Source organism: Opisthorchis viverrini (assembly GCF_000715545.1).
Source record: "Opisthorchis viverrini unplaced genomic scaffold opera_v5_382, whole genome shotgun sequence".
NCBI classification, from domain to species: domain Eukaryota; kingdom Metazoa; phylum Platyhelminthes; class Trematoda; order Opisthorchiida; family Opisthorchiidae; genus Opisthorchis; species Opisthorchis viverrini.
Window position 1 is genome coordinate 29,400 of NW_008752042.1, and position 19,387 is coordinate 48,786.

At 46.3% G+C, this 19,387-nt stretch overlaps 1 protein-coding gene across 1 annotated transcript; it reads left to right on the plus strand.

Annotated features, from left to right (window-relative positions):
* Positions 1-3,560: 3,560 nt before the first annotated feature.
* Positions 3,561-15,659, plus strand: T265_10582 (hypothetical protein; the record flags this gene model as incomplete). Its single annotated transcript, XM_009176997.1, has 10 exons — positions 3,561-3,863; positions 9,992-10,069; positions 10,168-10,332; positions 10,377-10,538; positions 10,706-10,968; positions 11,055-11,208; positions 11,718-11,903; positions 12,884-13,155; positions 14,717-14,883; positions 14,983-15,659. The coding sequence occupies 10 exons, from the start codon at positions 3,561-3,563 to the stop codon at positions 15,657-15,659; spliced, it is 2,427 nt and encodes an 808-aa protein (XP_009175261.1).
* Positions 15,660-19,387: the final 3,728 nt, after the last annotated feature.

Below are 19,387 nucleotides of genomic sequence, written 5' to 3' on the forward strand. Positions count from 1 at the left end.
AGAACAACCCTGTCGGACACCACTTGATGTTGTGAACTCAGGAGAGAGCTTCCCATAGACCTTTACACGGCCGCGGGAGTTGGCGTACAGCGCCTTAATGAGGGTCAAGAACTTTGAGGGACGCCTTTGCTCCACAGACTGCCAGTGTTTGGCGGTCCACAGAGTCAAAGGCAGCTTTCAGATCAAGAAAAACGACCACTGTTGGTTGCTGGAAGCAGTGTCGTTGTTCCAGCATCTGTCAGAGGGCGAAGATATGGTCGGTGCGACCTCTTGCAGGACGGAACCCAGCTTGGTTTTCACGGATCTCTCTCTCCCTGTGTTCAGTCAACCTTCGAATGATAAGACCAGAGAGCACCTTCGATGCCACAGTTAACAGGCTGATGCCACGGTGGTTTTCACATAGCGTCCGCGTACCCTTTTTGAAAATGGGGATAAGTGTCGACATGCCCCATTCTGCAGGCACTTTCTCTTCGTCCCATATAGCACCAGTAAGCTTTATCAGGTGGGTCACCAGGGATTTTACGCCTTATTTGAAGAGGGCTGGATACAGACCGTTCGATCCTGGTGCCTTCTCACGTTTCAGTGCGGCTACTTCGTACCTTATTTCCTCTTCTGAAGGGCGATCAACGTTTACATTCCATTCGCCCGTATGCACTATCTCCACCGGCTGTGCTGCATGAGGCCAGCTGAACTGTTCTTCGAAGTGTTCGGCCCATCTCTCCAGTCGACGTTTTTGCCAGTGAATTAATGAGCCATCTTTTTCATTTATCGTTTCGCTGACCGTTGCTTTTCTAAAGCCAGTCGACCGTATCAGTTGATAAAGGGCACGGCTGTTTCCCGTAGCAAAAGCCTTCTCCATCTCCCGAGCTTTCGATGTCCACCAGAGCTCTCGGTCTTTCCTTAGACTCTTCACTATTTGGCGTTTGAGGGATTTGCGTGCGCCGTCGTACTCGTTGCCTGCTGGTATGGCTTTCCTGGCATCAATCATGGATAACGACCTCGACGACATCCAGTGGTCCCGTGGTCGAATTGGAGAAGTCGGGCAGGCAGCACTGAACGCCGCTAGTATAGCTCCTTTCACATTTTGCCACGCTTCATCCACATGTTCACTGCCACCACAGTATTGTTTTACTGTGGAGAGTTGTTGGGCTAGCTCAGATCGATACTGTTGAGCTATGGCAGTTCTTCGAAGATAGTGGATTGGCACGTTTCTTGCCGACTTGCGAGGGCCTGAAGGGAAACGAACTGTCAGGCGTGCGCGCACCATGGCGTGATCGGAATCAAGTGGTGTGCCCCAGAAGGAACGGCAGTCTTGAATTGTGGCTCTCCACCGGTGACTGATGGCCACGTGGTCCAACTGGGTCCACGGTTGATTTGTAGTTGGCGGCCGCCAGGTTACGCGGTGCGAACGTTTATGTTGAAAGTTCGTACTTGCCAGAAACAGTTCGTGATCAGCACACAACTGAAGGAGGCGATCCCCGTTGTCTGTTCGGCGAGCATCGACTCCGAATCGACCACCCAAATGTGATTCCAAGGAGCTCAGACGACCTACTTGAGCATTCAAATCGCCTGCAAGGATCACAATGTCAGTGCTTTTTGCCTGACGAATGAGCCTGGATAGCTCTCGATAGAAAGTATCCTTCTCCGCATCAGAACTGCAGTCCGTCGGGGCATAAGCCGACACGACAAACAGGCACCGCTTTTTATGCCGCGAGGCATTGAGCTTGATTGAACTGGATAACCGGACGGCGCAGAGACGACTGTTCACTGGGATCCAATCCAGCAAAGCGCGTTCAGCTCTGGGGCTGAGTGCAACTCCCACGCCATACATTCCACGAGTCATCGCTTCTGGGTCACCAGACACACGGAGGGAGAAATGTGAAAGAGCTGGGTTCATCCTTGGCGTTCTGAGATGCAGAACCACGCTCGGGTCTTGTATGCGTGTTTCGGAGACACAGCATACATCGATTTTAAGGGAGTACAAGGTTTCAGCAAGCATTGCCTGTTTGCCAATTTGGCATAGAGTACGGACGTTAAAAGCTCCTATATAGAAAGGATCTCGTGGATTTAGAAAGGTGTTATTTTGTTTAAGGCTTGTAGGCAGCGTGGAGCATAGGGCCCTTCGGTCAGATGACTGACAGTCAAATGGCCCAGCGACGTTTGCTTGTGCAGTGGGAAGGGGTTGGGGAGGGACATCGGTGGACGCTGAACTGCGCGGGCAAATGATACTTCCCGGTTGCCCAGGCCGAGGAAGGGGGTTTGGTTGAGGTACCCCACCTTGAGCCTTCGACTCAAAAGTCTGACCCACAAGGCAGTGGGATGACGTAGGGTTTTGTTCGGGGACCCTGACCCTAGCCTCTGACTCAAAAGTCTGACCCACGAGGCAGTGGGAGAATGTAGGGTTTTCTTTGGGGACCCTGCCCGGAGCCGATGACTCAATAGTCTGACCTGCTCGGCTGCAGGGGGTTGGCCTAACCCGAGGGCGCAGGGAATAAGGCATTACTGTCTCATTCCTGATGCGGCTGCGCACAGCAGGTGCCTTTTGAGCAGCACCGGGCTCTTTGGTTTTAAAAGTATTTCGACCGTATCGGATAATGCGCCGGCGGTCACGGTCAACCGTTGGGCGATCGGAGTGTGCGGTTTTTGGGGCCGACCTTTTCTAACCCGTCCTTCCTCGGGGGAAGGCAGCATCGCTGCTTCCATAAATATGGACATGCTGGTCGCCTGGGGGAAACACCTTACTGCCTTCACACTCCTGTCGCAGAGGACAGTACGACTTTACCCCCAGACCGCCTCGTAGCACGATTACTCGTAGTACGGGGTCTCACTGCTCTTGGTCTGGCTGCTCCCCTTTGGCCTTCCTGGTATGGTTGCACCTTGTGGAACGAAGTTCCAGCCAGTGTAGCCCGCGGGATCGTTGCAGCATTCAAGCCCGACCACCACGTCAGGGTGGTTAGGTTAGGTCGGGGTAATACAGCTGAGGGTCAGAATGAGTCGACACACGATAATTCAATATTTCTTGAGTTCTGAATAATTACGCGTTGTGTGACCACGTCAGGGTGGCAGCTTTAGGTCGGGGTAATACAGCTGAGGGTCAGAATGAGTCGACACACGATAATTCAATATTTCTTGAGTTCTGAATAATTACGATTTTCGTTGTGTGATCATTCGCTTCCATGATAACTTACCACGCTTGGTAATATAAGATCACTGAGGCTACCAGTTCCGAAATACCATGATAGTGACAATTGACAAAGGTACACATTCACCATGTTGCGCTAGTTTGTGTGAATACTCATTTTCAGGAGTAGAATTATTCGGGAGATTCACCTCAACTTGAGAAACACCCGGACAAATTTGATTTCATGATTTTGTTGTGCGAGTATCATGTGATTTTTATTCGTCACCTTGCGACGATGAAACGCGTTTGAGGACACACTGAAATTTCATCAAGAAGTAGATTACTGTATCATCATTTTGTACAAACTTATCCAGTAAACCGTTCGTCGTTTACATTTTAGATGTGCGACTAGTTGATTAGTTTCATACACTCATTTTAGATGGATTACAAAGCGGAGCAATACGTCGGGAATCCACACGACCTGTTCGATATTCCAGCCGCCGAACAAGAAATTACGGTGGGTCCAAACGAGCAGACCGTTCTTTCAAGCAGTTTGGTGACCCAGTCCCCCATTGTTACATCAGTTGCACCGGTCACTTCCATCGTGATTGATAGCTCTGCGAACTTGGCACCACAGAATACACAGACAACTCCACATCCACCGCGCGTAATCATGCTTCAGCGTCCCGGTCAAACTCCTGGGGTGTCACTTGCCTCGCCCCCTCAGCGGCCTGCTATTAAGGTATGTGATTTCCGTATGGAACAACACACACTAATCCGCACTCATCCGCTTAATTTTCCAGTTAGATACATCCGCTGACAAATTTACGGGGAGTTCGGTTATAGCGTCAATCTGTAAAAGTTATCCTGTCGAGCTTTATATGCACTTCAACGAATACTTAGTTTCACTGCGTACCTCAGCATTGCTAATCCGATGTCCTCACTAGATCTGATCAATGCTTCGGAGACATCTTTTGTATGTCCTTTGGTAGTAGAGGCCACGTATCTGATCCATAAGGCTGTATGGATCGCACTGCCGTGGTGTAAACTCTTCCGTTGACAGACAAACCGACCACTTTTTCCCATTTGCCCAATTTAACGTAGAACGCGGATGTGGAGGCTGCAACGTGGGTCAGATCTCCTAAGGTCAGTAAGGGCTTTTTTGTGAGCGATAGTTTAGGCACCGGACGATGACTAGGAGACTGGCACATGGGTTGGTCGCACTGCGTCATTCGATGGGTGGAGGATGGTCTCTGAGCGAAGAGCTGCAAGGGCAACTGATACTTCTCGTTTATCCAAGTCGAAGGGGGCTTGGTTGAAGTAACCCACCTTAAACGTTTCACTCAAAAGCTTCACCCGCAAGGCAGTGGGGGTTTGTTTGGTCCCAGATTCCGATCCAGAAACAGATTAGACTAACGTCTTTCGTCGGTGGCAGCGTGTATCCAGAATGCGTGGTATTCAGGAGCTGTGGAATGACATTGTTGCTTCTATTTTTTCTCCTGGTTAATATGAACACCCCACGATCGTCATTATATTGGTATTCATCATCATCATTGTCAGCTGTAATAACCGCGTACTCGTCGTACTGTGGTTGTAGCTGCCGATGGGTCCACGGTTGGTTTGTAGTTGGCGGTCGCCAGGTAACGCGGTGCGAACGTTTATGTTGGAAGTTAGTACTTGCCAGAAACAGTTCGTGATCAGCACACAACTGAAGGAGTCGATCTCCGTTGTCTGTGCGGCGAGCATCGACTCCGAAACGACCACCCAAATGTGATTCCAAGGAGCTCAGACGACCTACTTGAGCATTCAAATCGCCTGCGAGGATCACAATGTCGGTGCTTTTTGTCTGACGGATGAGCCCGGATAGCAGTTGTGGTTTTGCCACTGATCCACTGACATTCCTGGTCGATATATTTGTTTGAGATCATTCGTCCAATTCACACTTACTCTTTCAGCGCGTCCAAACACTTTCTTTGACCCCGGGTGGCCTCACTGAAAGAACAGATTATACAACTGGACGAGGTGGCATTTCAGCTAAATGTGTGCCGATTTTGTAGTATGATTCTTGCTCTAACCCCCTGTTGGCGAGTGTTGACAGTCGTTGAACTAATCTAGTCTGACTATTCATCTAAAGTATGGTGACAAATGGGTACCTTCGAGACTTCTCTGGTCTGCATAAATAGGTAACGCGGTGTGCAGAAAATTCATATTGGCCTGGCTATCAGCATTTACACAATGATCAGCCCAAAAATCCGTAACTTAAGATTTATTTAATTGCCTCATAGGGCATGTTTATGTCATCCCTCTGTGTAAATGTCTGAATTATCCTTTCGGGGCTATGCTGGTATGATCTTTACTGATGTATCAATCGGACCTATCCGTTACACCGGAATCGAGAAAACAAATACCCTTGTGGAATTTGTGCTAGAAACAACTGAACCGTTCCTTGATATGGATTCAAATGAACCAGAATGTAAAAAGAGCGAAAGCTCCAATATGAAATCAATGAAATGCTGGGATGCAGAAAACATGATTTCAGTCTACAAGACAAGTTTTTAGCCAAATGGATTTGTTCATTTGGAGGCAATCCCCCTAACACATACCAAATGTAGGTTGCACGCCCAATCCTTACTCAACACACCTCGTGTGACCAAGACGTCTAGACAACAGAGAATTTTCACAGAGGGACCACGTAAACATCGCGTGGGGTTGTACTAACTGCTAAGTGACCAAATCTACTGTTGTTATTAATTAATAGCTGGATCATTGCGCAGAAGCTGATAGACCAGTCCAATTTGGATTGCCTTTGTAAGTATAGTTACTCGAGGAAATTGACGGAAAAGGTCCGTCTTTCAACATCTGAACTCTATAGTAATCTTCTTCGCAATTAATCTGTTGATTACCGAGCTATGGACACCGATTTATCAGTTGCTCGGATATACTGAGCATATACACCGATACACACTGATCGTGCCCTGCAATATGTAGCTTGTTTCCTATTAACCTAACAATTTGCACTGGCGGCGCAGTTGGGTGAACTTTTCGTCAGATGTCATCACAGGATAGGCGCGCGCACGGAGATGCCATAGTGTTAAACTGTCATCACTGAAGCAGCCACATTTCATGATTCGCACCATCAATATTTTCATCCCCGCTTCAGACACCGAGGTTGTTGCTTGAAATCAGCCGATTCATTTAATATAAATGCGACTATTTTAGTTTTGCGGTTGTATTGAGAATGAGTTCAACTAAACCAATCGAATTTATGGAGTCGCATTTCATTGAGAACGAAAGGGGGGGCGAGATAGCTCATTGGTTAAAGATCGAATCTACTGACTGGAGGGTCGAACTCGACCTCTTTGTATCCTAGGCTTGGGCAATCTGACAGTATCCCAGCCATCGTGCTTTCCTCGGGTGTCATGGCAGCTAGGCACCGAAGGGATGCTACAGCTGAAAGATTACTTTGGGTTATTTTTTTTTGAGAAGGATTAGAACACACGGAAGGATCGTCCATGTAGAAACGCTTGGTGTAATTAACATCATAATGTTGTGGTCTACGAGGCGAGGAAGTTGCCAGCGTTTTGGACTGGAGCAATCATACCAATCATGATTCGCATCTGCTACGTGTTCATCAGCTTCATGCTTCAGCGACCGATGCACTTAGTAGCTCATGGGCCCTGATTGATGAAGGACATTTACTAGTCTCTAAGACCGCGATCGCGCTTGCTTTCAGAGCCACTGGTGGCATCAGAAATCGCGCCTTTTGATCTGAGGCTTCGCGTGGATCAAGGTCTGATCGCTCTGTATCTGGTTTGTCTTATGTTCCTGGACGACTGCTGAGAGCGAACCATACCATCACGGTTAAACGGCAGCGAAGCACAGGTGTTGAACACTGATGTCATGCTGTCGATGATGATGGCGAAAAATACTTTCTGCAGGATCGCATCAACGATCTTGCAGTAAACACAGGCTTCAATGAAAGAGTACAATCATACCCATGAGCCACGGTTACTTGGTGTTCTTCGGTGTTTAGGAGTACTTTATCCATATTCAGATAACCATGCCTGCAATGCATATGAAATACTCGGTTTGCACGCATGCCGTCATTTTATTCTATTTTTTAACGTAACTTCTCCATATTCAATGCATGTGCAGTTCTATTTTCACTATTCCCTGTCTCGCCGACTTTCTTCTCGTTCCAGACGGTAAAAATAATCACTGTACCAGGGCAGGGTGTTGGGGGCAAGCCGCTAAGAGCTGCGGGTGAGTTGTTTTCCATTGCTTATTGTTGTCAAGGATAGTTGTACTTCCTCCCTCCCCCAGATAAGTGTTCACCACTCTTTTTCTTTGTAATTCACCACTGAATCTGCGTTTACTTACGTTTTCTGAAAGCCCTGTTCGTTGGTGAAATTTTCTCGACCTTCGATTTTAATGGTTTTGTAGTACAATGTCGTTTTCTTGCCTGTCTACTCGGGGTTTCGGTCGTTGAACGCTCTTATGAGGCAGTTTTATATGCACGGTCATTAGGTTTCCTAACGGGATGATGTGATGTCAGTGTAGCGTTTTGTCTAGGTTATTCTTACGATGAAAGCTACTAGTTCCCTAAGCTGCCGGACCTAAAATTGAGTCTGTGAATCAACGATGTAGCTCTGTTATCGGCAGTTATTTTTCTGAGGTTCTATCCCATACGACTACTGTTGCCCGTAGGTTAGTCTTGAGTCACCCCGACGAATTCAAAGACTGTCAGTGGAGACAGGTGACCGAACGTTCTCATGTGATAGCTTCGTTCGTATAGCAGTCCTTTATTGATCGGCTGCATCTCCAAGATATCTTTGTCAATAATACTCTAGTGTGGCACACATGGACAGCTGCGGTTCGCGACCCTCATGAACCCTGTGTTAGCTGCAGTAAATCACCGGTTTGCAGAGGTTGAAGACAACTGTTTGCAATCGGATGTGAAATGCTGTTGTACGAACTAAGTGACCTGGCCAAACCAGCAGTTGTGTATTGTGCATTTGAGACTCACCGTTGCCTTAATCTCTACCACTCTAAAAGCAGCCCAATCATGTAACAATGGGAGCAGTCGAGTCCTTAAGGTCGATTTTCTGACCTATGTTAGACACTAATCCCACTCTAAGAGAGAATTACAGCGAAGGGTCTTTTCGTCTTTTGAGATGACATCTATCTATGACGGCCAGATCCAGTCGTGGGTCGTTTTGTTTGGAGACTGCCACATTGGGATATTCATTGTTGCTTGGTGGTGGTATGAAACTCACTTTCTCTATGATTGTATTTTCTGGAACTTGTGACGTTTTACCATTCAGTTTTTGGCTTCTCACATGTTCTATTCTTTTATTGACAGTCATTCCAATGCACATGTTACAAATATCTTGGAGATGCAGCCGATCAATAAAGGACTGCTATACGAACGAAGCTATCACATGAGAACGTTCGGTCACCTGTCTCCACTGACAGTCTTTGAATTCGTCGGGGTGACTCAAGACTAACCTACGGGCAACAGTAGTCGTATGGGATAGAACCTCAGAAAAATAACTGCCGATAACAGAGCTACATCGTTGATTCACAGACTCAATTTTAGGTCCGGCAGCTTAGGGAACTAAAATTGAGTCTGTGAATCAACGATGTAGCTCTGTTATCGGCAGTTATTTTTCTGAGGTTCTATCCCATACGACTACTGTTGCCCGTAGGTTAGTCTTGAGTCACCCCGACGAATTCAAAGACTGTCAGTGGAGACAGGTGACCGAACGTTCTCATGTGATAGCTTCGTTCGTATAGCAGTCCTTTATTGATCGGCTGCATCTCCAAGATATCTTTGTCAATAATACTCTAGTGTGGCACACATGGACAGCTGCGGTTCGCGACCCTCATGAACCCTGTGTTAGCTGCAGTAAATCACCGGTTTGCAGAGGTTGAAGACAACTGTTTGCAATCGGATGTGAAATGCTGTTGTACGAACTAAGTGACCTGGCCAAACCAGCAGTTGTGTATTGTGCATTTGAGACTCACCGTTGCCTTAATCTCTACCACTCTAAAAGCAGCCCAATCATGTAACAATGGGAGCAGTCGAGTCCTTAAGGTCGATTTTCTGACCTATGTTAGACACTAATCCCACTCTAAGAGAGAATTACAGCGAAGGGTCTTTTCGTCTTTTGAGATGACATCTATCTATGACGGCCAGATCCAGTCGTGGGTCGTTTTGTTTGGAGACTGCCACATTGGGATATTCATTGTTGCTTGGTGGTGGTATGAAACTCACTTTCTCTATGATTGTATTTTCTGGAACTTGTGACGTTTTACCATTCAGTTTTTGGCTTCTCACATGTTCTATTCTTTTATTGACAGTCATTCCAATGCACATGTTACAACGTAGCATGAAAGTTATATCTTCAACTGGTAGCCCAATTGTCACGGGTGCACTTTCCGGAGCACCTTTCCACCCACGATTACTGACAATCAGGACACCAGCGCAACTTGCCTCTAGTGGTACAATTCTTGGCGGGATTCCCAGTGCTTCTACAGTGCGTCCGGTAAGTAGATGATCAAGGGTCCCATCGCCTTTCCGGCAATATCTGACACTCGTGTCGCTTCTCTTGGATGTGACACTTGTGTTTCAGTCGCTTAACTACCCAACTTCGAGGTGTTGAACCTCAAGTCATATACTTGTCTTTTCAATGTTATATTTCCCTTATTTCACACCTTGCGACGATGAAACGCGTTTGAGGACACACTGAAATTTCATCAAGAAGTAGATTACTGTATCATCATTTTGTACAAACTTATCCAGTAAACCGTTCGTCGTTTACATTTTAGATGTGCGACTAGTTGATTAGTTTCATACACTCATTTTAGATGGATTACAAAGCGGAGCAATACGTCGGGAATCCACACGACCTGTTCGATATTCCAGCCGCCGAACAAGAAATTACGGTGGGTCCAAACGAGCAGACCGTTCTTTCAAGCAGTTTGGTGACCCAGTCCCCCATTGTTACATCAGTAGCACCGGTCACTTCCATAGTGATTGATAGCTCTGCGAACTTGGCACCACAGAATACACAGACAACTCCATACCCACCACGCGTAATCATGCTTCAGCGTCCCGGTCAAACTCCTGGGATGTCACTTGCCTCACCCTTCAGCGCCCTGCTATTAGCACGGTAAAAATAATCACTGTACCAGGGCAGGGTGTTGGGGTAAGCCGCTAAGAGCTGCGGTCATTCCAATGCACATGTTACAGCGTAGCATGAAAGTTATATCTTCAACTGGTAGCCCAATTGTCACGGGTGCACTTTCCGGAGCACCTTCAGTTCCACGATTACTGACAATCAGGACACCAGCGCAACTTGCCTCTAGTGGTACAATTCTTGGCGGGATTCCCAGTGCTTCTACAGTGCGTCCGGTAAGTAGATGATCAAGGGTCCCATCGCCTTTCCGGCAATATCTGACACTCGTGTCGCTTCCCTTGGATGTGACACTTGTGTTTCAGTCGCTTAACTACCCAACTTCGAGGTGTTGAACCTCAAGTCATATACTTGTCTTTTCAATGTTATATTTCCCTTATTTCAGGGCACGCTTATTCTCTCCAGTGCGGCCGGCGCAACTCCCATCACTCATGGAGTGGTTAGCAGTGGGGCGCATCAACCCTCTGAAGACATCGAGAACACCATGGTGACTTCCGGAGACGGAATACATGCACCACAAAGTGGCATAGTTGCAACACAAGGTGGATACTACGACCTTTCCACAGGCCTGCCTGCGTCAGGACCGCTTTCTACTTACTTTCAGCCTCCTAGTCCTCCCGGTCATGACTCTGGAGATGAACAAGAGCAGTAAGTAATTTCATGGCTAAGTGGGTGCGGATGAATGCCATTCTGCCCTCAATACAGCTCTAACCGAGTTGTCTCTTCCTCCTCAGGATGTCAACTGGTTTCAAGACGAATGGCCTACGACGGTATGCACGCTGTGTGTGTAACAAAGTCAAGGAAAAAGGTGTCACTTCCTACATCGAGGTGGCTGACGAACTAGTCCATGAGTATGCAGCGGAGCATCCAATGATTCCCTCTGAGCAGGTGAGTACTATCGGCCTTTCGCATGTAAGATATGCTTTGCCGTTTAAAGCAGAAGGTAACACGGGGTAAGGCTATTTGATACCCCCTGTGTATAGCCTAATCTTCATGCACCTCACATTACTTCTTCACCGACAGGGAACGTTGCACCTTCAAGGAGGTTGTCTCTCTTCGAACGAGTATCTTTGAAGTACTACTGTGCTGGGATCAACCTCTGACCTAACAAAAGGATACAAAAACGACTATAGACTCTGGGTACTGTCGCTGCGACGACTCGCCTTCCAGATTGACGTCCACGTCACTCCTTGTCCATGGTTGGGGCCGCTGCAAGATGTAGCTGCTGATCGATATACATATCGTTCTTGTAATCGTTCCCTTAATGACTGGCGGTGTGGGAGCCTCAGAATGATTGTGGCAGGCTAGCACTGTGGCTATTCTCCATCCACCTTTATTCTTTTATTTACCATAAGGCTTGTGATGCAATTGTGATGCTCATTCTTCTATTTTTGCAGTTGCATTATATTCAGAAAAATATTCGGCGGCGAGTTTACGATGCGCTCAACGTGCTGATGGCACTGAACGTGTTGCAGAAAGAAAAGAAGGAAATCCGTTGGGTTGGGTTACCGATCAATATGATCGAAGAATGCCGTCGTTTGGAAGAAGAGCGCGAGAAGAGTCAAGTTGCCTTGAGGAACAAGGTACTGTCATTTTGTTGTAAGCGCGTTTTATATCTTCCCACTAGCCCCAATATTTTGCACATGCATTCAGTGGCGTTAAAACAATCGACCGGTCCCAAATGAGTACAAACAAAATCGAATTTCTGTCTAAGACGACTCAGGGAAATAAACGTCTTTTGAGGTTGTAACTAGCAGTTCACTACTGACTACCCCAACTGGAGGCTACTGGAGACGGAGCAGCCGAGGTTTGGTCCCGGTTGCGAGTGAGTCTTCAACGGTATCGAGCAACCAACTATTACGGTTTCCCAAGGGAACCGTATACACCTTTCGAACCTGAGCAGGAGTAATCTATGAGTACCCTTGTGATAAAATAATTCAGTTGGTAGTTCCTCTCCTTTAACAAAAGTGGCTCACATAGTTATCCTGGATGAAGCCCTCAATTAACGCTAGCACTCTCCATGTGGGCAAACACTCCGTTCCCTTTAGACAGAAGTGTCGCAGTTGGGCTGAACTTTCACGCACAATTGTTGCATCCGAATGGACACTTGCCGTCAGGAAACAGTATGTGCATTACGACTAGGCAGGCCGACTATTAGCGGGGGGATTATTCCAACATGAATGTCATCCATAGTATCGCTTGACGACCTTCGAAAACCCCTCGCACTTTTAGTTACCTGGTTATCTGGTAGCAATGACATTTTCTAACAAACACCCAAAGCCGTTAGTAGAGCATGTGTAAAACGACCGTGAGAAAAGTTCTCTCCTGTGTGATGCCCTGTCTGGCTTCGGTCTACTCTGTCTCCGTAATACAGTAGTATGTTAGCGAGTAATAGGTAGTGAGTTGGGTTCATTCGAGTGGCGGATAACATTGTCAAGTTAAGTTTGGAGTATATATTAGATATGCCCTTGTCTACCGAACAGTGATGCTGTTTTTTGTGTCATTACCACTCACTTAACAGCTGGATTGACCAACCCTTTGCCTTGACTTATCAAATTTTCAGACTGTTGAGATACAGGAACTGATCCTTCAGTTGATCGCCTTCAAAAATCTGGTCATGCGTAATCGCATCAATGATCGGTATAGACGCAGCCAGACAGCATCTGAGTCCCAAGCTTCTACCGGGGACAACCGAATGGCGGATTTCAATATTCAGAACTTGGGGCGTGGAGGAGGAAGTCAATCTGGTCCTCGTACTGAAAAGATTCCTCTACCGTTCTTAGTCATATCTACACATAGAAAGACAGTGATTGATTGCAACATTTCTACTGACAAGTAAGTCTAACTTTATTCCCTTTTTGGAAATAACCTTTTGTGCGCCGATTTACCTTACAATGATGCCTTCTCTAAATGACCGCCAGTGAGTGGAGGCCTCCGAAAAACTGACCTAGTAATCCGGTGTCGAAGCGAGGTAAATAGTCTGATCACCCAAATTTCGGGGAAGTTTTGCGGCTTGTTGGGCCTAGTCTGTCTGAGTTTCTCGCGGATTCGTGTCTAACAGCTATCATGGCTTTCAGGCTACATGTTGCCAATTCATTGTAGTCAGCGCAGACCATCTTCCTCCAGGATCTCTGATGATACGCCAACTGGACGCAACTATGGTCAAACAGAGAAAAGCCACACTCTTTTCGCGGGATACATGTAGAATCCAAGATCGGGATATGGGAATTGAGAAAAATCGCAGAAAAGTTAATTGATTTCAGTTCAGTAGTCCTCGGCATAGTTATTCGATGTACACTGTAACTTCTTTTGCATCAAAGCAATCATGAGTCATACTAGTCACAATCAAGTGGATTCGTGCAGCCACTGTAGGGTTTCGATCGGTGTCCAGGAAGATTAAACACTGAGAAAAAGCCAATGATTTTGCGTAATAAAATGGGTGTTTCCAGGAGCGTACCGACGCCTCTTTCCAAATCGATTTCCGGGATCACGACAGTGAGGCTTCCAAATAAATGCGGTTGTATGGTAATGGAAGATCGGCGTTGAACATTGATGATAATGAATTTCGCGTCGTTAACGTTCAATTTGCCATGCATCCAGGTTTGGTGGACCTCTTGGACCTAAACATTCCTGTTCTTTGACCAACAGTAACGCTCAATTTTTACCGCCATATAGGAAGATACCGTTTCTGAGAAGAGAAAGTACATAAAAAGTGAACGATGTTCTTTTGTGCTCTCGAGGTTCTGTCAAGGGCATGCACTGCAAGTGTACCCGGTTTGGAAGTTCTGATGATTTTGTATTTGTCCAGACCAGTTGAGTAAAAACGTGTATGCGAATTAAGTAACAGCGGCGTACCGGGAATTTCCAAACTCAAGTTCAGCTTTCTGCTCTCCTTGTTTGATGGTTTCCTTTGTTTTCAAGATATTAAATTTGAAGCTATCAGGCACTTCTTGGAAACGTATGTTTTTGAAATTCTCACCATTTTTCATCCCCTTCATGGAATCCCTAAATTTTCTGTCATGCGGAGGAAAATTGCCCGCTCTGTCCCCACATCCGCAAGGTATTCCAGCCGTTACATATAGTTAATAAAGATGGACCACAGCGAGTTTGTCCCATTTATTCGCTAGATTATATGTACGTTCAAGCCGAAGATATGTTGGCGGTTGAACTGCCTAGTTGCAACTCGATCATTGCTCGTCGAATGCCGGAGCTTATATCTTTCCACTGTATCATTTCCCCCTATTAGATAATCATGCCCACCAGTTGATTCAAGCAACACGTTTGCGGCCGCATCTGTCTATAATAGAGTTGCTTGATATAAGTCCACTTCTTGAATCCCTCTCCCTACCCAACGTTCTCTAACTAAACACTGATCTGACCGTTTCTTTTTCTGCAGGCTGGAATACCTGTTCAATTTCGATCAGGCTTTTGAAATCCGGGATGAAGTCGACACATTGAAGCGAATGGGTCTGATGCTACGTTTGGGAAGTATTCATTGCACACAAGAAGAGTATAACCAATGCTTGGAGCTTGTTCCACCATCTCTGCGGTTCTACGTTGAAGGTATGTGCGAAGTTCTACCTCATCACTTACATCACTCGGCATGCATTTTTGATTACAAACTCATTAACCTTGGCTCTTTGTACTTCTTCCTATGATCAGCAATTTATGAGCGTCGACAAGCTATTGTGCCAGACTTTGAGGCCTTGCATCAACAACGTCGACTATTTGTCGAGGCGCGCCTAGCTGCCGCTGCGGCGAATTCATCCTCCGGACAACATGATGAACATGACGACGAAATGGGCCACGAGGGGACCGTTGGTGGATTGCGAAACACACAACCTTCGCCGGTAGAACATGGGTCACGGTATTCCAGTTTGTTTGACAGTGGCGTCGGTTGCTCCACGAGTGATAGCACTTTGAGAAGATTGTATCTTTCCGGGTCAGTCGACGACACGGATGATAGCCATCTGGTTTCTGGTGCGGTTCCTCCCACTGGATTTGTTCCGGGAGACACACAGCACTACGCACGTGCAGCTGCTTCTCGTGGATATGTTGTCCCAGGAGGTCCTGGAGGGCTTCTTCGTCACAGACAAGTTCCTGGCAGCCATGTTGAGCGTGTAATGCATTCCAGTGGAACCGGTACAGGTTCGACCGTGGGTAGTCTCGTTTGCTCTATCAGCAACAATACACGTGAGGACATTGCGGCTACCACAACACTTGGAAGTGCGACCGCGGAGCACGTATTGTCCCATGATGATGAACTAGTTGACGACGAACTGATGGGTGATCCCGGGGAAGAGGATGACGATGATGACGAAGACATGGAAGATGTTTGAGTTTGCGTCTTTTCGTGTACATGGTTTCTGTGTGCCCTCATTTGTACACCCCACGCTTCTATGATGTCCGTGACGGGACAATATATTCCATAAAGGCTACCCATTAGGATCACGACCAAACACTTACAGTTGCACGATTATATACAACACCAGATCAGCTGAGATTGTCAAAGTTTGTTCTATTATCAGTCGAGTTCTACTGAATTGTGATCCACATGCTTACCTTCATCGTGTACATCCTTGTATAGTCAACCACGCCACTTCATCGTTATTTGTCCTTTTTCTGCAGACCTTTTATTCGCCTACTTGTATACAGCTTCATCCAAAAATCATCGGTGGCTTTGCCCAACTTTTTCCTCGCTTCAGTTTTAATTATCGTTTGTTGAACAAAGGTAACGGGTATTGTTTTTTGGGCGCATATTGCTAATCTTTCGAGATGAGCGAATATCGCGGAGGTAGTAGCAGTCAGTACTGGTACTTAATTGCTCTTATTACCAGCTTCCCTTGTCTTATCAGGCAGGGATATCCGAAACTACATACCGTTCGTGTTCAAAGCGAACTTACGTTGAAGGACTTTCTGATTCTTCTTTACGTGGGATTTTGACCTGTTCCCATCACGCAAAGTACAGCGGTGCAAAGAAGAAAGTTGCTGAGCGATCACTGCCTGTTCAATGTCAGTAACTGATTTTAGTCCATGGATTCATGACATAGTCGACAAATTAACCAGCCGTGAACGGTACAGTTTAACGAGTTCTCGCTTTACGAATCCACTTGGTTATCTGAAAAGCAGCCGTCATAGATTTTTAGATGTAGTCAGAAATCTTTCGGACCGGGTTCTTGTGTGTGGACTTTACGTTTCGTCGTGTGATCTTCAGTGGTGCTTTGTTCAGACTGATAAGTTGAAGTAATCTCACTGTCCGACTGAAATTTGTCGTTGAATCCCAGTTGTCCCTGTGATACGGCGCTACTTTTGTGCGATCTTACTCTCTTTGGCCCATCCGGTGGCTTTGTGCTGGACGGCTTTCGTAAAAGGGTGGTCGTACTTCGCCTTTGCAGGCTGGGATTTATGGGTGATTTAATACAGAATATAACTCAAAGGAGGCTTGTAATTTACCATTATGAATGCATATTGTAACAGTAGACTTGCTTGAGCCCGTGCGTCGGACCGAACGTTCCATGCGAGGAATGGTCCTGTTTAGTAATCATCAGGTTTGGATACTCTTGGTCAGACTGAGTCCCGCCTAAATTGTCGCTGGTATTTCTTCCCACATAGGTTCATCAAATTTTTTTTCATCCGGTTTTTGAAGCGTCTGTAAAGTAGTTTGAAAGGTCAGGCCTTAGGGCACTCACATTGTCCAAAAGGTTTTTGCATATTCAAGCTGAGCACGACTGGGTACCCGGTTGAATCACAAGTGAAGCAACTTTTTGGTAATAGCTGATGATAGCAGCTACGCATAAATTTCGCGTGCGGGGCTATTATTGCTGGATGAGTGTCCGGGTCTTCACTTATTGACCCGTCAACTGTGTCTTCTAGGCCACTTTTATTAGTCCCTTCAACCCATTTCTGAAGATACTGATGTGGAATAGAATCTGACCAGTGTTTTGGGCGAAATCTGGTTAGCGTGATGCTGAGGCGGTCGGTCGAATTTGAGTCTTGCTGTTCAGGCGGTTGTTTTTGGACAATCGGATGATGTCTCTTCCTTGATTCCGCGTGTCGGTGATCGGCGTAGCCTCTGTCTACTTTACCAGCACTGCGGCGCCGTCAGTTTGCAACTCAGTCAAACCAAAGCATGGTGACGACGGTTTGTTCGAGTTGACTGCACTTCGAATTGCAGGTGGTAAGCTTTTCTAGCTGTCTGGTAGTCAAACCTTATCCGATTAATGCGATTGGTTGGGTTAGCCTCGAACCTAGTTGGGCAGTGCGCATTTGAAGTTACACGTGACGGCGCAAACTGATGCAGTTCGCAGTTGTTTTTCGAAGCGAACTAAATAGTTTCGACCGGTCAAGTTCGATGTGGTCTGTTAGACTGGTGCTCCCGAACTCCTATGAACAATGAGGAGTCCCCCAATTTCTTTATACTGAGTGTGAGGTGTACTTACCCATGTTTGTCCGTGGGTCCATGTCCTCAGTTCAAAATATCAAGCTGTCTAGGGTCACCGCATGAGACAAAAACTTGATGTTAACCGATCGTAGGAAATTCTCCCACTTCATGCCGCACGGGATTTATCTCACAGAAAGACGTCGGTTGTGTATATGAGATTATCAACTAAACAGAATAGGTGACCGCCTAATTTTTTAACCCTGATGAGACTGACTCAGATCGAATTTTGAAGCAAGTCCATCTGGAAAGAAATTAACGAAACTATCAGGCCGCTTGTTTGTCGGGAAACAAAGGTGGATTGGAATGATCACTATTTAATGAACAAATTTTCTACTGATCACTTGGAGAATCCGGGGTTGTATGACGGGTCCCACAGTGCCCACTTTCGCAACTATTTAACTTCATGAGGACTTGGAAACCCAGCAAATGAGTGCATTTGTAAGAATATGTTTAGAAATTGAGTTGCTGAGAACTCAGTATTGACATAAACGACGGGACTGTTAAAAGCAGCGGATGAGACAGGAGACACGAACCAGTTTCCGAAACAATTCAGTTCAGCAACTTCTGGGTACTGGGAGAACAGTGATGATTCTTCCAAGGGGCATAACGTAAAGATCATGTACATCTGATTGAATTTGCGGTAGAAGAGAAAACGGTATTCATGGAAAACAAAACAGTGGTATAGGTTAGGTTAACTAACAATCAAAGGCAGAGCGGAACGACCTTGGAAATCCTGGGTAGGACGACCCTAGACACGCGCTGAGTGAAGCGGTTTTCGTTTTGTGGTTGTGTGCGTTCGATTCCAAGCTAGACCAGCTTTCCCATTCATAACAACGACGTGCACAGTAGAAAAAAACGGACGTACACAGCCGGTAGGGACGAGTACTATGTATGACCACTTAACTATCTTGTGTACCACCGGTCGAAGCCCGAGAGTGGTATGAATGTAAATTATCAGTGATAGCGAAGATTGCGTCTAGCATTTCTCTTTCGTTTGGACTAACTGAGGTAGATACCGAGCTTGTCAGTCGAGGGATGTGGATAAAAATTTACGATCCACGCAATCATCAACAGCGAGGTCCGTATCATATGGAATCAGGCATAAAAACCCCGTATGCATAAAAGTGCGAATAATCTGGCTGTATAAAGAAGGTAGTGAGTTGCAGTTCTTAAACTCTGCTTCCCGAAACACGGGGCAGCATTAGAAATTACAATACTCTCTACACTAGTTTTATACCTCCAAAACACTGTGCCCAGATAATAAGACCATCGCATCCTGAGGCTAACCCTCATGTCTTTCTGAGCGCAGAAGACAGGCTCACAAGGACTAACAAGTATGGCCTCAAGAAACTTTGGTTTTTGTGGCCGATTGTTCCTTGTTGAGACGGTTGGTTAATTCAGTTCTGCGTTTTGACTGGCAGCATTGATAAATCCCAAATGTGTCTTCGCACGCAATTGTGCCGCACTATACGTCCTTCAGGAAGATGTTCAGTTTACATTATGTGAAACACATCTTCACCAGTGTAAAGGATGTTCTTTTTCGGTGTTTTGACTGTGCCTTATCACAGATCACTTCGAGTCAGGGAGCTACTTGACTGCAGTACATTGTGAACGCTTCAGTTTACT